This window comes from Toxotes jaculatrix, chromosome 18 (genome assembly GCF_017976425.1).
Source record: "Toxotes jaculatrix isolate fToxJac2 chromosome 18, fToxJac2.pri, whole genome shotgun sequence".
Taxonomy (NCBI): Eukaryota; Metazoa; Chordata; class Actinopteri; family Toxotidae; genus Toxotes; species Toxotes jaculatrix.
In genome coordinates this window covers 14,957,050-14,976,609 of record NC_054411.1, presented here as the reverse complement: position 1 = coordinate 14,976,609, position 19,560 = coordinate 14,957,050, and the positions used below count along the sequence as shown (strand labels likewise).

At 39.6% G+C, this 19,560-nt stretch overlaps 2 protein-coding genes across 2 annotated transcripts; both read left to right on the top strand.

The window, feature by feature from the left end:
* The first annotated feature begins 490 nt into the window (after positions 1–490).
* Positions 491–6,962, top strand: slc2a6 (solute carrier family 2 member 6). The gene is made up of 8 exons (XM_041062631.1): positions 491–849; positions 2,051–2,322; positions 3,250–3,346; positions 3,466–3,565; positions 3,729–3,922; positions 4,065–4,240; positions 4,330–4,577; positions 5,525–6,962. Exons 1-8 carry the CDS (start codon positions 787–789, stop codon positions 5,857–5,859), a joined length of 1,485 nt encoding a protein of 494 aa, XP_040918565.1. The 5' UTR covers positions 491–786; the 3' UTR covers positions 5,860–6,962.
* Positions 6,963–12,159: 5,197 nt separating this feature from the next.
* Positions 12,160–18,811, top strand: si:ch211-157c3.4 (uncharacterized protein LOC561592 homolog). The gene is made up of 5 exons (XM_041062647.1): positions 12,160–12,310; positions 16,441–16,490; positions 16,617–16,694; positions 16,830–17,031; positions 17,414–18,811. Exons 2-5 carry the CDS (start codon positions 16,445–16,447, stop codon positions 17,529–17,531), a joined length of 444 nt encoding a protein of 147 aa, XP_040918581.1. The 5' UTR covers positions 12,160–12,310; positions 16,441–16,444; the 3' UTR covers positions 17,532–18,811.
* Positions 18,812–19,560: the final 749 nt, after the last annotated feature.

Sequence of the window (19,560 nt, the reverse complement as noted above, 5' to 3'; positions counted from 1 at the left end):
GTTGCAACACTGTGGCTTCATCTACACTGGACTTTAAAAATTCACTACTGAGGGCAGAAAGGTGAAGGTAGTTTGTATATGTAAGTTGTTTCAATGAGAATCTGATCACTCTGTTTTTGAAAAGCCAAAGTAGAAACATTTGAATCCATAAACGGCTCATGTTTTGGGTACAATTTTCATTCCACAAATGTGCAAGGATTCATCGTTTCTCTAGAAAATCCACTAAAACTCTACCCAAAACTATACTGTCCAGATTAAATAATATTTTATTTTTAATTGATGATCTTTTCCAATAAAAAAAAGAAGAAATAAGAAAGAAAAAGGAAAAATGTAAAAGCAATGTGTTTAAAATGCTCAATAGTTCACACCACAAATTCCAATTCAGTTTCAGTTGTAGAAGTTCAGTGTAAACACAGTCTCTGCTTTCATTTTCACTATGACCACATGATACACGGCGAGCCGTTGTCAGTGTCTTTCTGTTTGTTTGGAAAACCCTGAACTACCCATCGTCCACAGGAACATTACATTTAGCCCTCAAGCAGGGTGGATATGTCTGCTTTCAAACAAAACAGTTTTTGGATTTAAAATGGTTTCTTTTCATTTTTATTCATAGCCTGTATAGAAGAAAACTTGAAGTTTTTTTTTCTTCCTCCTAGCAGCGTTTTTTAAAACAGCAATTTTAAAAAATCATTTTAGTAATATTTCATCTTGCTTGAGGAGAACAAACATTTAATCTGTTCAACAGATCACATAAATCAGACACCTCTGATAAAGGCCGCTGTCATTATGTCATCAGACATGAATGAAGAGACTCCACTGGTGAACAGAAGGACGCCATCTGATTCCAAGGTAGGAAACACTTCACTAATTGTAATTTTGAAAATTTGTTGATTCCATCTGTGATTGTTTAATACAGTAGGAACAAAAGAGATAAATTTGGTTGCCAGGGCTCAATTGCACAAAGTTGTTTTAGGCTGTTCTATTGACTCAGTTTTACTCTTACTGAGTCTAATGCAAGTTAGACACTTTCTCAAAAGTAAAGACCAACTTATTTTAAGCCTAAAAAGTTAGTTACACAACTTCCAGGCTAACTCAGAGCCACATTTTTGTGCCTGCAATCCTTGACACCTGCTGACCGGTGGCATCAAATAACAAAAAAGGGCAAAACATAATTTGTTGGTTTCCCATGTTTTGGTACTGGAAGTTTCTGGTATTGGTACATTCTTTGCTGAATTTGCTCCGTGAAATGTCTAAGTAACTATAAACATTTTCTGCTGCAATGACCAGAGCTGACAGGGTTGACGTGGTTGCTAAGATAGTCAAGAACTACACAGCTTTGTGCAACAGATGACGTCCATTTGCAGTCTGGCCGTTAGTGATATCTAAACCATAGTCACAGTCTATCTTTGTGACTTGTTTTCACAGTGCAACCAAGAATAAAAAGAAAGCAACAAAACTGCAAACTTGGCTTAACTGAGGAAAAACTCAACTGATGGCATGCACACAGCTACACAGACATACTTCCCTTCCCAATGATAAACAAAAACTCATAGGTCCTACAATCTACGGCACAATCAATCTAAGCTGGACAGTCTGGGACCTCTCAGTTCCTCACACCTGAAACAGGAAATGATAAACATTACCTGTTTTAGATAACATCAGCAGTACAACTGGACAGTCAACATTACTCACCTTTTTATCAAATAATGTTCTATTATCAGTTCAAAACAAACGCTAACTAACATTAAACTGACATTAAACCTTTTCTTTGTCCTGCCAAAGTGTTGGCACAAACTGACGCTTCCTGTGGAGCTTTTAATTTCCTAGAGATCACTTGTTATTCATACAGGTAACACTGTAGGTAAACTCAAAACACACCTCTCCTCTGTTTACAAGATGACCTGACTGGACAACACTCCACCAAAAACCAAGTGCACATATTTGTGAATGTGAATTTTACCTCTTATTTGAAAGAAGGATTTTTCCCCACTCTCAATATTTATGCAGGCTAGGTCTAAATTCTAACTCATCCAATATCCCTTCATCCCAGATCAATAACTCCAAGCTCTTCCTGGCCGTTTTCTCTGCCATCTTGGGGAACTTCAACTTTGGTTACTCCCTGGTTTATTCATCCCCCGTCCTGCCAAAGCTCAAGAGCCCCGATGCTGACCCTCGGATCAGAATGGACACGAGGAGCGCCGCCTGGTTCGCTTCAATCTATTCACTGGGTGCAGTGGGCGGCGGGCTGGGAGCCATGCTGCTCAACGACAAGATTGGACGGAAATTGAGTATCATGATGTCAGCAGTGCCGTTGACTATTGGGTGGGTGTCAGGGACAGTATACAGCCATCAGACTGTGCTCTGATAGCTGTGGGATATTGTAGTTAAATGTATTTATCTAAGCACTACACTTAAATGCAATCATGAGGCATTTGTGCTTGAGCATTTCTTTATGTTACTTTAACATCAACTTTGCATTGCATTTCAGAGGGAAATATTTTATTTATTTACTTTATTCCATTACACTGACTTAACAGCCGTGGATGCTAGTTAGTTTGCAAATTAAAGGCTCTGCACACCCACACAGATGAAGGTTTGGTGGAGGTACTCTGGGAATAACATGTCGCCAAAGTCTGTAAGTAATGAAAATGATAAAAGGGTAAACTGGCCTGCCCTAACAATTACAACAAAACCAGCAGAAGAGAAAGGGAGATGCCAGTCAAGCATAGTTTGTACACACCCACACAGTTCTGAGAAGAGGTCTACCATCTGATAGGTAGCTGAGAGGAGACGATGTGCTACACCACTAACTAACAACAAGTAACAACTAACACATCCAGGTGTTGTATTACTCTTATAGCTCGACTTTGATTGGTGTATTCAGTTATATTTAATGGCATGTTATAATTATTATTAACCCGCATTAATCTACCAACATTTCTATACCACTGTACAGTTACTGGTTTGCATTTTATTTCCCTGTATTTCATGCTTTCCAATTGTGGACATCATGATTTAAGTAGAACTACAGAAACAACTGCACACTGAATGTACAAAACAGAGAGTTTTGCAAAAGGAGACATTCATTAATGGTTTCTCTTTAACTCTGTAGCCAGTCGTGCACAAACCTGCAAAATGCTATGACGTATTTAAAAGTGTACACACAGCAGCAAAAGCATAATGTCATTGAATTCATGATGTGTGTAAGAATCTGCATACATTTTTTTCTCTCGTCTCTCTGTGTCTTAGGTACATGCTGTTGGGAGGGGCTGTGGACTTGTGGATGCTGCATACGGGCCGTTTTCTTACAGGTGTCGCTGGTGGGATGACAGCAGCATCCATTCCTGTAGGTCAAGCAAAGTTGTACTCATCTATATGTGATCTTCCCTCATAGCTTTCTGCCTGAATTCATGCTACACATGTTCATGTTACTGTATGTGTGTCTTTTCTGTGTTTATGTCACAGATTTACATCTCAGAGATCTCCCACAAAAAAGTGAGAGGAGCTATGGGCTCCTGTCCTCAGATCACTGCTGTGTTTGGGGCCCTGGCGCTCTACAGCCTGAGTAAGAACATACCAGCACTGCTGCTTTTAATAAACACTACTGGGTGCATCTTGCATTTCTGAGCTTGGTGTAGACAATACTGAGTTGTTACACATGTTGTGATATTTTTAGTTTATGCTCTGTTGTTCACAGTATCATCATCTTCTCAACATTTCGTGTACAGGTCTGGTGATACCATGGCGGTGGCTGGCAATAGCTGGTGAGGTGCCAGCTGTGCTGATGGTTGTGCTGCTTGCATTCATGCCCTCCTCTCCCAGGAGGCTCCTCTCCTTGGGCCGAGAACAGCAGGCCGAGAAAGTCCTCCGCTGGCTGAGGGGGAGTCACTACGACACACAAACGGAGCTCAGTGCCATACAGGTGAGAGACAGACAGCTGCTTGAACTTAAGTGGAATGTTTGGGTTAGACAGATCAACTAAGCAGATGCACTGATGTAAGTTTCAAGGCAGTAAATACAAACTAGTGCACGTATGTTTGTGTTTTATGTTTCTACCAATGCAGCACAGCATCAAAACACAGAGCAGGGTCACATGGTCTCAACTTGCCACGCCCATCTACTACCGGCCAATTCTCATCTCAGTGGTGATGCGCTTCCTGCAGCAGATGACGGGCATCACGCCCATTCTGGTCTACCTGGAGCCCATCTTTGCCAAGAGCAAAGTTTCCCTGGAGCCCAAGTAGGATATATCCTATTTATCTGTATTTATCTATTATCTAATTATATTATCTATCAAATACTGACTGACGCTCATTTTGTCTCTGTCAGATATGATGCCGCCATTGTGGGTTTGGTCCGCCTCTTTTCTGTTGCCGTGGCAGCCTTTTTGATGGATAGGGCGGGACGCAAAGCCCTCCTGTATGTGTCAAGCATGCTGATGTTCCTGTCCACTCTGACTCTGACCATAATCTACCACACCACTCCTTGCCATCCAGGCCCCAGCATCCAAACTGACATCGGCCACCAAAGTTCAGCAGGCCTCATTCCTCTCATCAGCACCATGGTGTTTATATTTGGTAAGTGCTGAAAGCAGCGTAAAATTTTGTATAGACATTCATGTTCTCTCAATGATTAATCATACTGATTTTGTGTCCCCTGACTTGTCCTCTAGCACCACCACTGGGCTGACAGTTTTTGTTTTAAGTTGCACATGTTGCCATGAAATTTGACACAGATTCCTACTGCCACCAGCAGGTCAAAACTTTAATTCGTCCAATACCAAATACCAGCAAAACTAATGACATTTCCATCAACCTCAGATGTACTTGTTGACATGTTTTTTTTTTTTACATTTACTTCTAATCACCAAACGTTAGCACATTAACACACTAGACCTAGGTGACCTTGGTTAACATTACACCTGCTGAGCATCAGCCAGTTAGCATTATCAGTGGATAGCACTTGCAAATAAACACATGGATCCACAGAAACAGGTAGCTTGTTCATTGGTTGGAGATTTGATAACCTGTCAGGCACATGTATTTAATGAAGCATGTGCCTTTTCAGTAATTTACCTTTCATCTTGTTCCAACAAGTCAAGACTATGTTATGTCCTCGGGACATGTTGTTATACTTAGCTCCTGAAGCATGAATAACTGCTGTCTATTACATGTCAACATCCACCTCCTCATACTCATGAAACCTTGGATAAGGAAAACCTTTCAAACGTGACAGTGTGGTTAGGTGGCGCCACCTAGAGTCAAATTCCACTTGTCGAAACTAAAGGAGCAGACAAATTATTTTAGCACCTTTTTTGTATGATATATAATTTATTTTAGTTATTTTAAGGCTGCATAGCAAATGTTCCTGAGTCTGATAAACCTCTCAAAACACAGCACGATATGACTGTGCCCTCACAAAGCACCATACATGACTTTTGGTGCTTTTGTTGTACATTTTATGACATCACCTTCTATCAGCTGTTTGCTTTGTCATCACCTTGTCCATGTTGGTTGTCTCACAGGATACGCCATGGGATGGGGCCCAATCACGTGGCTCCTGATGTCAGAGGTGTTGCCGCTGGTTTCCAGGGGCGTGGCTTCAGGTCTGTGTGTCACTGTCAGCTGGTTGACGGCCTTCATGGTCACACACGCCTTCACACACCTAGTGGACAGTTATGGCCTGTACGTGCCCTACCTGTGGTTCACAGTGGTGTGTGTCCTCTGCCTGCTGTTCAACGCTGTGTGCATCCCGGAGACTCGCGGCCGCTCACTGGAAGAAATAGAGAACTATTTCAGGACAGGCCGTACGTTCACCATCAGACGGGGTCATTCCACTACAGAGTCTGAAGCTCACTGATCACTTTGATCAAATCATTTGATTAAATCATTCACACAATGTAACTCTAAAGTAGGACTACTCAAAAGGGATATTTTCAAATTAACATGTAACAATTAACATTATGGGTATAAGTATAGAGGGTGTATGCTGCACAAAGTGTCAAAGCCTCTGAGAAAGGACTAACAGAAAAATTACTGAGCAGACACAGACAGACTGAAGGTCAAAGGTCACTGAGGCTGAGTACAGCAGACTACACACAATCATCTTTAGGTAAAGAGGTAGGTTACTGTTTTTATCATACAGTATCATACAATAACTACTGCTGTTCATTTACTGCTATCAGTAAATGAACATGTCTCTTTTCTTACACACCAACTCCTTTAACACAGTATTTATTCAGACTACGGTTAGATCATTGCTGCTTAAACACATTGACTGTTTCTAATACATTTTTGATCCGTACACAAGGTGCAATCATGACGGCAACATTTGCTGGTCAGAGTATGTTACAGGTAACACACTAGTGAAACTAATGTAACAGGGGTTTAAAGTGTGTATGAACAAACACAGCTTTAAACACAGCCTCGCTTTTAGCTCACTGATGTGTCTGCTTATAACAAACCATGGACTCTTCAGTCTTTCTACTTTGCAACATGACATTTTCACACTGATACATCAGCATGCTGCTATGTATAATATATGTAATATGAACTGTGAAGTGATTTAAAAGTGAAAATGTACAACAATGTACCAACAGAAGAAGACTGATTGTCCCTTTCATGTTAACATAGCACTTTCAAGATGCTAAAGGTACATTTCATCATTAAATACTTCAAAAACGCTCAGTTGAATTTTAAATTTGTTGTGGCTGTTGTTCGGTGTTCTTTATTATATTATTTAGAAAGTGTGATCAACAAGGAAGGGGCAGGTATGTCGTATCTGCATGTTCCTACTCTGACATTTAATTGACTAAATTTGAATGCTAACACATTTGTACAGCAAACAATCACAAGTAGGATGCAACACACACAATGTGATTTTGTTCTGTGTTTTCAGCAACAACAGCAGCAAATGATTTTGTCTGTGATCATGGACAGAGCATAGCATACATCTCCAAGAGAAAAATCTGGCAAAGCAGATGACATAGTACCGTACAGTTAAATTAAAAGTTTAAATGATTAAATGATTAATCACATGAACAGGTTGTCAACTGTCTGAAAAAACAACAAGAAAAAAACAGGTCCATCATCTTCTCTGTGCCTAAAATAAAAGGGCAGGCAATGATGTTGCCAGCACACTGTGGTGGCTCAGCAGGCCAGGTCACATGCCGCAGTGTAATCTCAGTGTCACAGGTTTGAGTCTGACTCAGCCAATGATGCACATCACTGCCCAGTGCCTCCCCATTGTCCTCCAGGTTGTCCAGTAAAATGCATAGAACTAATCTTAAAACCTATTACAAAATGTAGCATTGCAAAGTCATAGTGTTGGACTACATTACACTGTGTTCCTGTTATTCTGGCCTGTTATTCTTTAGAGAGTATGAAGGGACCTGCTGTGATAATGCAGGGATAATTCTTTGTGTGAACAGTCTTATTGCATGTCTGTGTGGTCTGTGCACTGTTTGATTGACAGAGAAAGACGCGGGGAAGACACACTGCAGGTTTCGGTGTGTTTGGGTGTGTGCGTATGTGAGTGTGATCTCTTTAACCACACCCTGCTAAAGCAGTGTGTTCACTGATGACAGGTGAGAGAAAAGCTTTAATACAGCAATTTATGAGACAATACATTGTTGGGCCAAGACTAATGCAAAGACTTGAGCACTCTGATGAACTTATACTTTACATTAGGAAACCATTAATCAGTTAGTTAGACAGGACACGTTCCCATGATAATTACTTACAGTAAAACCTGAAGGTAAAAGTCATAAATACCTACATACACACACAAACAGCTAAAAGATGCATGTTGCTATGACAGATATGCATCTCTGAAGATGACTGGTCTGTGTGTGTGTGTGTGAACTTGTGCAGAATGCTTGGTGTACTCGAGGTGTTTGTGTCACATTAAGATGAAATATTGATCCATTACATCCCAGAATTTTCTTCCCAGCACTGTTTGCTTCATCAGGAAATAGAGAATGATTTGTTGCCGTCTTTAAGTGAAAGTGATAAGTATTTCAAATGAAAAATAAACAACAAAAAAGAAACATAATTATTCTTAATAAGTATATTGTAAAAATATTGTTGTGTATTGTAATGATATATAATGGACGGTCAGATGGATAAGAAAAAAGACAGACGAGCATACTATAGTGGGAGAAAGAGAGGCATCAGTGGATGAACACAGACAGTATCTCATGGTTTTTGTCCTCCATTCACTCAGTATTTATGTAGCAGCTGCGTCAGAGGATATTTTTACATTTCTCTTTATACTCACCTCCTTCCTTCCCTGAACCAATGCCTCCCTCTCCCTTCACCCCTCCCCTCTCATCACCTGAACATTTCCTTCTTTAGGTGTTTTTTTTTTTTTTTTTTTTTTTTTGTGGTTATTTTTTGTGTGTTACCTAAGTTTTTTTTTTTTTTGTCCAACCTGTTCAAGGTGGGAATATTGTGTATTTATTCTGCCTCACCACTCTACAAAAGGCACGAACATTGAATGGCGGAGGCAGGGGGCATAGTTGTGCTGGCAATGAGCCGGCAACAGAGGCAGTCTGCCATCTAAAATCACACACTGGGGATATCAGTGTTTCTGTTAAGGGTGCCATAAAGTGTAATTCTATTTATACTTTTACAGCTAATAGTGAATATTGCTTTGTGCAGCTTTTAATTCAAATAATCAAAATCTTCTTCTTGCTTAAGGGGTGGGTTTGCAGTTGTCGAATGGATGATTCTCATATGACCTGACAAACAAAAAAAAATTTTTTTTGGTAAAATTAAAGTCTGAAAAAAACGACAAAAAGAGGACATTATGTGATCACTGATCAACAGAAGCGAAGCTACTCCTGTGCACCTGCCAGAAGATCCCCCACTTCTCATCCCATAAAAAAGAGAGAAGAAAATTGTTTTACTTTTTAAAGTTTATCTTTATGTTGTATAAAAATGACTATGTACCTATTTTCCCCTCTTTTGCTCTTTTGCCTGACTTTGGCATAAGACCTTGGCATAAGATATCCATGGTTTTATTTCAACAGTATTTTATCAAAGCAGCATATATAACTGCCACTGCCACTGCAACTACAAGAAACACTAAACATTAATTAGCTGTGTTTTCTTCTATCAAGGAAAACCTGGCAAAATCACAATGATTCTGTTTTCCACCATCATTAATATAAGCACAGATTGTATTGTATTTCCAATGTTCGCTTAAAACCATGACTAAAGCCACAGGCTCTTTCAGGACTGCAAGAGGGACCATTAACTGATTTCAAGATTTTCTTGATAACCCACTGGCCTCCCCGGGGCACTACACCAAGTATATATACATACCATAGTTTTTAAACCCTTTTAAACCAGAGAGGAGCTTTGAGGTTTCATGCATCACTTTTCAATCTGCTTACAGCTAAAAAAAAAAAAAAAAAAAAGACAGAAAGCTAAAAGCAATAGATAATGCTGCTGTCAGTGTCAGGGCATCTTTGAAATCCTCCACATGAACAGTTAAGGTTTCTTTTTTTTCTAAACAGGCATTTTTTTTTTGTAAGATTCTTCTATTTTTCCATGTTGAACTATTTTACATTTATCCTGTTATTTGTACTATTTCTAACATTTGATTTGATCCGGTTATTGGGTCAAATCTCTGGTCTCAAAAATGTCTGTACATGGATAAAACTCTGTATTATTACTGTTATTAACTGTGTGTTCACCCCTCTCCTTAATGGGTGTAATATGGTATGAAAACTGGATTACTGAGAATCTGCATTAGTATCAGCAATGGGAAAAAGGATCAGCTTCTGCCCTGTAATCACTTAAAAATGTCCTAGTTTATATAAAACATACCTACATGTGCACATACACACGCACAGACACAGAGGGATTGGTCTATTCTCTGGAATGTTGTTCATCAGGCCCATCGAAACACACACTCTCTCTGTCTCTCTCTCTCTCACACACACACACACACACACACACACACACACACACACACACACACACACGCATGCACGCATGCATGCACGCACTCTACCACCTCACCCAGCTGACATCATGTGCAGAGGCCACACCCTACCATCTCAAACAAACCTTAACTACTGTCGATCTTCCAGCTGAGGTGTTTTGGGGTGAGGAAAAATTTGATATGTTTTATATTTAAAAGTTTTGGCTCATCAAAATTGATGAAGCATTCTAAGATGAAACTGTAATCTCTCACATTCACCACCAAGAAAGAAACTCCCAGTTTAAACTTTGGTATCATAATTACAGAAAAAACTTGTGGTTTTGAATGTTTACTTACATAACAAAGTAATAAAAAGTCGACATGGCTGACAACAACGACCTTTTAGAAAGGACCTTCAGCATAGAAGGTCTTTGATTCAAATCCCTACACATGGGGGGAAATCAGAATTATTTACCAGCTTTGCTCAATGTAAATGTTAGGTTTGCTTAGGCAAGGCGATCAACTCCCAGTGGTACTCTGTGATCCAGTGACCAGCAGGAGAAAAATGTGGTTGAACTGGCCAGCTCCCAGCTGAGTGAAAGAAAATGCAAACCTTCCCAAACATCTTTTGACAAAAGGAAACATGACAAAAGGGAACTCAGGAAGGTTTGCATGTTGCAAGTAAAATAAAATCTGGCATGGTCATGCAGGGAAAATACAACCAATAGGCTTAAAAACACTGCAGTCTGCAGCCAAATTTCTCAACAGTACATCATTCACGACTTCCTTGTGGCCTATTGTCAACCACTAGTGAAAATGTCAAGAATTGGTTAGATTTTTTTTTTCTTTTGCATGAAGTTATATTTTACTATGTTTGTTTGCAGCACCAGTCTTAAAGGAATATAGGACTGATACTCTCATGACTGCATGGTAAATATGAAGCTGGAGCCAGTAGTCGATTAGCTTCGCTTTGCGCAAAGACTGGAAACAGGAGGAAACCATTAAATCTTATTTGTTTGGTCTGTACAAAAACTCAAGTGTGGAAGCAGCTTCTTGATCGCAACCAGTGTCTTGCTTGTTACCACTAGTTGCCCAGAGAAACTGGTCCAAGCCCCCCCCCAAAAAAAAAAAACATATAACCCTCCAAAAAAAAAAAAAAAAAAAACAGAACAAAACAAACAAACAAACAAATTTTCGCACTGATTAACCCAGTGAGATCAAACTTAATTTATTTGTGAGCCTCAGAGCTGTCGATTGGCAGATTTTGTTTCCTTTGGACGGGGCCAGACGAGCTGTTTCCTCATGTTTCTGGTCATTAAGCTAAGCTAACAGGCTGTTGGATGTAGCCTTACATTTAACAGACAGATGTGAGAGTGGTGTCAATCTTCTCATCTATCTCTCAGCAGGAAAAGAACATAATCATATGTTTCCCAAAATATCAAACTTTTGTTTTAAATTAGTGGTTTTCCTTAATCATACTTTAATGAGTCAGAACACAAAACATAAACTTGCGAAATTTACATGATCTGATAGTATTTAATGACAGAGAGACTTCAGTCTTTACTGTCTTTCGTACAGATTTTACTGTGACATAATTTTACACAAAACTACACGTAACAGCTCAGAAGTCTTCTTTTCTTCTTTGTGTGTGTTTGGGCCCATCTGTTTCTGTTCTGGATCATGGAAAAGAAAAATTCTATTTCTATCCATATTTTCTTTATAAGTCTTGTTTGTCCATGTTATTGTTCAACTATAATTCAGCTGTTAACATCTGATTTAAAGGCAATAATGCATCCTGACATTTACTCTTTTTTAACAAATACAGAATCATCAAGGTCCAAGTTTTTTGGCGGCTGTTCTGTGCAGACATGAAAAACATTCTTGGAAACTGCACTGAATTCTTGTCATATTTTAGGTTAATGGTCAAATTTTAAGTGCGTGTTGTTGTGTAAACCTTTGTTGCTCAAACTTTGTCGATGGGCTTCCAGTCACATTAAAGGTCAAAAAACTATGATCACGTCGAGTCTGTGTTTGGTCAAACAGTCTGCTTTAGGAAGACAGGGCAGCAGGAGGGAAACAGGTTATTCTCACTTAACAGAGTAACATACACACACTCCCTATATAATCTCCAAGAAACAAAGAACAAGTTAAAAAAGAGGGCCAGTACAGTTTTTGAAAGTTACACCTAAACCACAGAGTGACTCATTCCTGCAGTATATTCACGTCTTTGTCAGAGAGGGCGTGGCTGTGGGCGTGTCCAGGGAGAGGCTTGCAGAGGTACAGGTGAGACAGGTGAATGTCTCAGCTACAACGTGTCTGGACTCTACATCAGCAGCAGCGGACACTCATCTCTGCCCACTGACTGCAGCACCTCACCAAGGTAAGACGTGATGTGTGGAGAGACGATTTGATTTTACACTGCAGAAGTGAAGATTCAGATTTAGTCAAGCCAAGTCTCTCTGCACAGAGAAGACAAACTGAGAAGCAAATCAACAATGAGTTAAATGCTCAGGCTGGAGAACATGGTCAATCATCAAAAAGCACAGACAACAAAGGAAAAACACAGCCCAAAAAAGATATATTTTGTTTCTCAAGGGTGGAATATTCATCCCTAGCTTCCTTTTTATCTCACATCAAATCTCTGTTGGAGAAATTTTTGTGACCTAAATCTGTTGTCGTTTTACTGCTGCAACGTGACAACAGACACAACAGGTTTTATAGGCCCCAGCTCAGACTGGAGGTACATTTCAGCCAGAAAGTAATCTACATTTTTTGTTGTTTATTGCTCCTTTTTCATGTCGTTCGCCTCCTCTTTATAAAGCTCTCTGTTTGTTTGCTTGTTTTTTTTATTTATTGTGAATTTGGTGTTTGAGGTTTTGATTGACATGTACAGCCATGTGTGCAGCCCAGGGCGCAAGAAGCTGTAATAAAAGTCCCGCTCTTGTTCTGTGACTTTGACTTTTTAGGGGTTTAGAGTGAACGTGCCATTCAGCTAAACTAACAACTAACAACAAGGCTTAAGCTCCTAGTTATTTCTAGTAAAATGTTTTTCTGGGTGTGTGGGTGCTGTTGTAATGCTGTTTCTTAGGCAGTTTGCGTCTTGATGGCAGACTCAAGTGGATTGGTATTAGTAATTTTAGTACTAAGGATGGTAGTACCAGTAGTTTTACAGCAGCAGTTATGTTAGTTGTAACAGTACTAAAATGTTGTAGGAATAATAACAGTAGTAACAGTGAGAAATACTATGGATGAAATCTGTTTTCTTTATTGGTTTTACTGCTCGTGCACATCAGCCCAGTCACGCATATGTAAAATTCTAAAAAATAGTGTAGAGATGCAATATGTCCTTTTGATGGTATTTGTATTCACTACAGTGCATATTTGGACTGAATTACTTCCCATTTAATCTAAGCTAAAGACAGGATTGCGGGGTGAGCCTTTGTTTTGAGGAGGTTTCCCGAGCGTTTTGGTTGAGATTAGAAATGAGGTCAGACTGAAAATCGCTCTGACTGCAGTGAGAAGTGATTACTTGGGTAATGTCCACTTTTAAATTACCCCCTTCTTTGTCAGGTGGTCATTTAAACATTCTTCCCTCAACTCAAGAGAGTCAGAGTCAGGTTTGACCAGCACAGATGTTCATACAGTAAGGCCACACCTAACTGTTCAGTTGTCCAAACAAAAAATCAGCTTGCTTAGCATCAGAAAGAGTGAGTTTCACTGAGCTCAACAGATCAGATCGCAGATAATCCTCTGTTAAATCACAGCTGATATGGTAAAACAGGGCTCTTAGAAATCACCTAAAAGTCTGCCTGGTTACTGAACAGAAGTTTTTCTCAATCAGTCTCACTTATTTCTTCCTCCATTAATCCATCCCAGGCACCTGCCTCAGTAATAAAGCTTCAGAGAGTGAACGCTGTCTGAGCTGAGGTCACGTGCCTCAGTCAAGTCTTACAGAGGGTGTTTTGTTTGATTGGATAGTCTCTAACTTTCACCCACTGTCCTTTTAAAATATCTCTGCAATGTGACATATGTATGCTTTTGGAAACCACACCCAGTTGCTGCCTCCATCAGCAGCATCACGTCCTGTATGAGGACAGAAACGTCAGCATTGTATCTATTTTGGGTTTTGGATCTATTTATCTGTCTGTTTGTCTACATATTTTTTTCCCACATTTGTTTGGAATTTATTCTTCTATGTAATCTGTCTATTCCTCTATGATTTTCTTCCATTTCAGTTCTTGTCTGTCCATCTATTTACATCATTCAGTATTTTTGATAGCCATGTGGTTTTTCATCTCTTTTTTTCTTTTATACATATTTTAAATCATGGCTGCTGTAACCACAATGCAGTGCTTCTCCAGGCCTCTGATTTTTTAAAACTTAAATTTAAAAACAACAAAACAAAGAAAACATTTTAAACAAGCATACTCCTCAAGAAAAAGAAAAACAGGACTCCTTGACAAACCTGAACCCAACACACCCAAGTTTTCCAATTAAATTCACTCCAGCTGACTCGGTGCCAGCGAGTGACAGAGCAACCAGTTATCAGAGATCAGCACTGTAGCTCTTTGTCAGAACAGACACACTGGTTGCTGCCAAGAATCAGGCTCAAGGAAATGAACTGTCAAATGTCAGATGGTTTTTGGAGTGAAGTCTTTTTTTTAATCTTACTTATTTTCATACAAATGTACAGCCACCGCTTTTAAAAGGAAAACTGTCATTCACACATTATGTCAGTTTTTTCTTCCTGAGATAAACCAACTTGACAGATTTCAGATGGGTTTATTCTGCGGCTGGTTTGGCCAACACACCCTCAGTCTGTGACACAGAGAGAAGCATGCAGCTCGGTCACATTCCTGTACCATCATATGGGTGGGCAGCCCCTCTGTGTGTGTGTGTGTGTGTGTGTGTGTGTGTGACACAATGACAAAGCAGTTTGTCATCTTCTGGGAATCCAAACTGCGATGGCAAGTGACACACTCTGGATACACCTCAGTGCATGTAATGAATGGCTGGAGGAGAGTCCACCAGGCTACTGTAGTGATGTAACTGAGCTGCATATGCAGAGAGGATGGTCAAGTTAGCGTGTGTGTGTGTGTGTTCGCATAAATCATTAAATTTTAGGGCAAATGTTAGGGTTAGGATAAGTCTCCAGGAAATTATGTAATGTCCTCTTTGGTCACAACAAACTAAATTAAACATGCTCTGTCTGAGGAACAGCCCGTGTTAAAGTGTGAGGTTACCGAGCTGTTGATATGGGAGCAGTTTGTATAATATAGTAAGTACTGTAAAAATCATTCTCCAGGACAGGACGATCACAGTCTTCTAACCCTTCATTTGACTTTTGATCAAACTGAATTCGTGTTTATCTTAACTGCTGCCTGTTCTCTGTTTTCGATGCTTTTTGTGGATGATCTATCTTTTCTTCACGGCTCACATTCTTCTTTGGTTTAGCCAGAGGAGCCTCGAGAAACATTTTTTACATGCCAGAGGTGTGGTTTGGTCACAGAAATGTAGCATACATTGACATAGGATCTGCATGCCAGAGTGAGTAGGAAGCAACCGCAGACAATGAGCACGCTGACCTTTGACATACAAAGGATTTAGCCTATTTACAGTTTATTTACATAGTTCTGTGTTTTAAATATATGTCCAAGATTTCTTTAACTTTTTGGCAGGTACGCTTAAATCAAGGTGTGGCAGCTTCTTCAGAAGCAGCCATAACAAAGAGCCTGCTGGACTTATACTGTAGATTTCCATTTTTACATTTACATACATCAGGGGATTTATAGGAACAATGCATAAATGTAATCCAACATATTCAGAGCTGTATTAAGTAACAGCTAATACAAACCCAACAATACTTACTGGTGCTGCTTCATACATAAATGGTGCATTTTCACATATCTTGTATTCAGTTCAGTAAAAGTTGTGGATTGTGATGGGTGATTACTGATGAAGCATGACCAAAACTGGAGAATGATTTCTTCTAGAAATGAGAGGGGTTGGGTTGTTCATTGAAGTACAATGACTTTTCTGATAAACCGTATTCTAAGTATAACAAATTTTTTAAAAAAATTCCCTGTGTTTTTTCTGCGTGCATAAGTCTTGCGGGTTTTTCTGTGTGAACAAAGAGGCTTAAAAAAAAAAAAAAACCTGTATGTGAGTGACCACACCTGAAACAGGCCCATCATCATGCTGAAGACAGAGTCACACCCAGGTATATCTCCCCAGGGGGGTGGATGACAGGAAACATCCACACACTTTAGTACCTGGGCTGACAACTGCTTCATACTCAGGCTAAATGTGTGACGACAGACTTTTCCATCAGAGCCTGACAGATGTTTTTAGCTCCATCAGTCAGACTTTGACTCCATCTAGTGGCAATGAGCAGCATTTGTCTCAAGGGGGGTTTGGGAAATTATTGTTACTTTGTCTTTACTGCTAATGAAGAACAATCATCATAACAGTCATTTCCTGTCTCTGCTCTCTCTCTCTCTCTCTCTGTAGCAAAATGAGTGCAGATGGAAACAAAGAACCTCCTCCCTACATCATACCAGGTGAGCCCAAACACACACATGCACACACACATCGTCGTTATGATCATCAGATTGGCTCATTAACTCCATCTTGCTTCTGTCTCTCCTCCCTTCCTTCCTTCTTTTTTTTGTCCTCCTCTGGTCCAGTTGAAGGTCAGGGCGATGGAGTGAAGGTTTACCACGTACACACCCCCTTCACCCCTCCCACCTCACAGGAGCCCACTGGTAATCTCACACCTTATGTTAATAGACAAAAAACCTTAGCTAACACTTTATAATAGCACAGTGTTAATTAACTTTCTTGTTTCCTGTTTCCTCCCCTCTTTCCTTTCCTGTCTCATCCTCCTCTCCTTCCAACAGTTTACACAAGTGGAGGAGGCGGCGTCGGTTCAGGCCTCGAATCTGGAGATGGCAGAAGAAAGTTTGTGAGCTACGACACGGCGCTGGGGAGAACTCCCGGCATGACGACCTGCACCTCCTGCCAGCAGCAGGTCATGACCAATGTCACCTACAAAGCTGGGACGTACGCCTGGCTGATGTGCTTACTCTTCATCTGCTGTGGGTGAGTGTGTGGTTCAGGGTGGTGGTCATAGTCAGGCCGATTGGCATGGCCACATTAACCTGGTTGGAGGCCTCAGGGGAAAAAAAAACAAGTTATTACAAATAATCACAATAGGTAGTTTCACAGTAAGTTAAAAACAATACTTAAAACATGTTTGTGTTTTCCTAATTCAAAGTGAAGGTGTAAGGATAGAAGCTCATTAGCTTGGTTGGTTTGGATCAGCATCAAAAAATACTTTTGAAAATGTGAGACAGACATATGTATCTTCATAATCATTACTGATTTATTTTCATAAAATGTACAAACAATGATCAAAACTACAACTGCATACTGGTCAAAACAAGGCTGCATGACACTAAATGTGTGTGTGTGTGTGTTGCAGGTTAGTCCTGTGCTGCTGCCTGATTCCATTTTTCGTGAAAAACTTCAAGGACGCGTACCACACATGCCCTCGCTGCAACAGAGTCCTGCATGTTGAGAAGAAAAAATGTTGTAAATGACGATCATGAAGGCAGAAATGGATCCATAGAAATGATCATTAACATCCTGTTACCTTTGTCTGTGTTTGGGTCTCCTGGTAAAACAAACAAACAAACAAACAAAAAAAAAAACAAACAAACAAAAAAAAACAAACAAAAAAAACAAAAAAAACAAAAAAACAAGCAAAAGTCACAGTTCAAATGTAGCATACTTCTATGGATGAGCCATTACCTTAGCCGAGGTGAAATCAAGCATGAATGAGTTCCTCATTACTTTACATTATTAGCAAACAGACTAGGAGTGATTGTGTTGTCAGAGCTTAAATATTATTTGCTCACTTTTAAAGCTCTGGTGAGAGTTTATCAAAGACTCTATGCACTTTTTGGGAGCCGTTATATTTTTGTCCCATTTCCAGCAGAAAAAACTTTCTCTATTATACTACTCAGACTCTTTTGCGTTCACATTTGTTTGAAATGAAGGCTTGTATATAGACTCTGTCAAATAGTTCACGTTTCAAGGGAGTGTGCATTTGCAGCTCAAACAGACCACTTGTCCATTCGAAGGTATCGTCACAACATTTGCATAATTGACAGCACTGTAAAACAAGCAAACACAACACATCAGATCAGAGCAGAGAGCAAAAACAAGCACATTTTCTTGTCTGCGGTTATTGCACAATAAATCTGTTATTTTTAATCAGAAATTAAACAGCTTAGAATAAAATGAGACCGATGTGGCTCATTTTGTTATATTTACATGTTGTCAGATGTAAAATTACTCGTATAATTCTTGCATGAAGGGACGAAGGGCAATTCTAGCGAGTGTTAAGTTCAAAGAAAAGCATACATTATGTACAGTACCAGCCATGTGTAAATACATTGTTGACATTTGTTTAGATCACTAGAATCTTTACCTCCAAACAAAGATTTCTCCATGTGTTTTTGCTGCAATGCTAAAGACAATGCAAAATTAAAGCAATACAAGTGTACACTATGCAGTCAGCTTTTGACACTTGTGGTGTCAAAAGCTGACTTGTTTGAATATTTAAAACCCTTTTTTTGATCATCAAAGAGAAATATGTTTTTGTCTGATAGCTTTTGTTTCAAATTGTTTTTCCGCTTTATTATACAATAACAGTATGTAAAACAGGCAAAATGTTGTTGTGAGGGATGTAAATCTTCACCTCCTCTCACATTGTCCTCCTGGATGAAACTGAGTATGCCTCTGTTATCTGTTATGTACTATTATTAACTATTTTATAGCATTATTTCTCTAATAAAAGTAGACTATATAGACGATATGTGGTATCCTGCTGTGCTTGTTTTTTTTTTCTTGTTTTTCGCCTCTACAGAGGTCAGAGGTCAGGGCCGAACCACTGACCTGTTGGTTAAGTTTGGTTTCCACAAAGCACTGAGCTGTAACTGCACAAGAGCTTGTTGTCAAAACTAATGTCACCACAGGGTTATAATGTCATCTCGATTGACAGGCAACAACAATGTGCATTCATCACTGTCAGCTCCAGGTTCTGATGTTTTGTGTCTGGACCTGGACCTCACAGGGAAAATGTACTGGTGAAACACACTGTAAAGTTCTGCAGTCTGTGAAAACGTAGACAAGTTTTAGATGTTGCTGATGATTCTCAGTCATCCCCAAAGTAAGATAACAAGTCCTAGGTCGAAAACAATTTTAAATCTTAAAGAAACAGTTCCACATTATGGGAAACATGCTAATTAGCTTTCTGGCTTAGAGTTAGATGAAGTAGATCAATACCACTGTTGTGCTCAAATACATGGCCACAGCCTGCAAGAGGCTAGCTTAGCTTAGCACACACAACTAGCCTATATCTTAGCCCTGAGCAGTTGCCATGCAACCAGCAGAGACTCCAGGAAGGTAGTGGTCCTGGCCAAGAAAAAGAAGGGCACATAACAAATACAGCAGCAAATTGTTGTTTCTATGCTTCAGATTTTGTACAGATTAAACAAACATTTGTTACCTTTGGACAGTCAGGCTAGTTGTTTTCAATCTTTATGCTAAGCTAAGCTAAGCGGC

Coding starts and splice junctions, on each gene's coding strand:
- si:ch211-157c3.4 (XM_041062647.1), top strand. CDS start 16,445: ATGAGTGCAGATGGAAACAAAGAACCTCCTCCCTACATCATACCAG. Junction 16,491..16,616: donor TCCTCCCTACATCATACCAG/GTGAGCCCAAAC, acceptor CCTCTGGTCCAG/TTGAAGGTCAGGGCGATGGA. Junction 16,695..16,829: donor CACCTCACAGGAGCCCACTG/GTAATCTCACAC, acceptor TCCTTCCAACAG/TTTACACAAGTGGAGGAGGC.
- slc2a6 (XM_041062631.1), top strand. CDS start 787: ATGTCATCAGACATGAATGAAGAGACTCCACTGGTGAACAGAAGGACG. Junction 3,347..3,465: donor TGACAGCAGCATCCATTCCT/GTAGGTCAAGCA, acceptor TTTATGTCACAG/ATTTACATCTCAGAGATCTC. Junction 3,923..4,064: donor CGGAGCTCAGTGCCATACAG/GTGAGAGACAGA, acceptor CTACCAATGCAG/CACAGCATCAAAACACAGAG.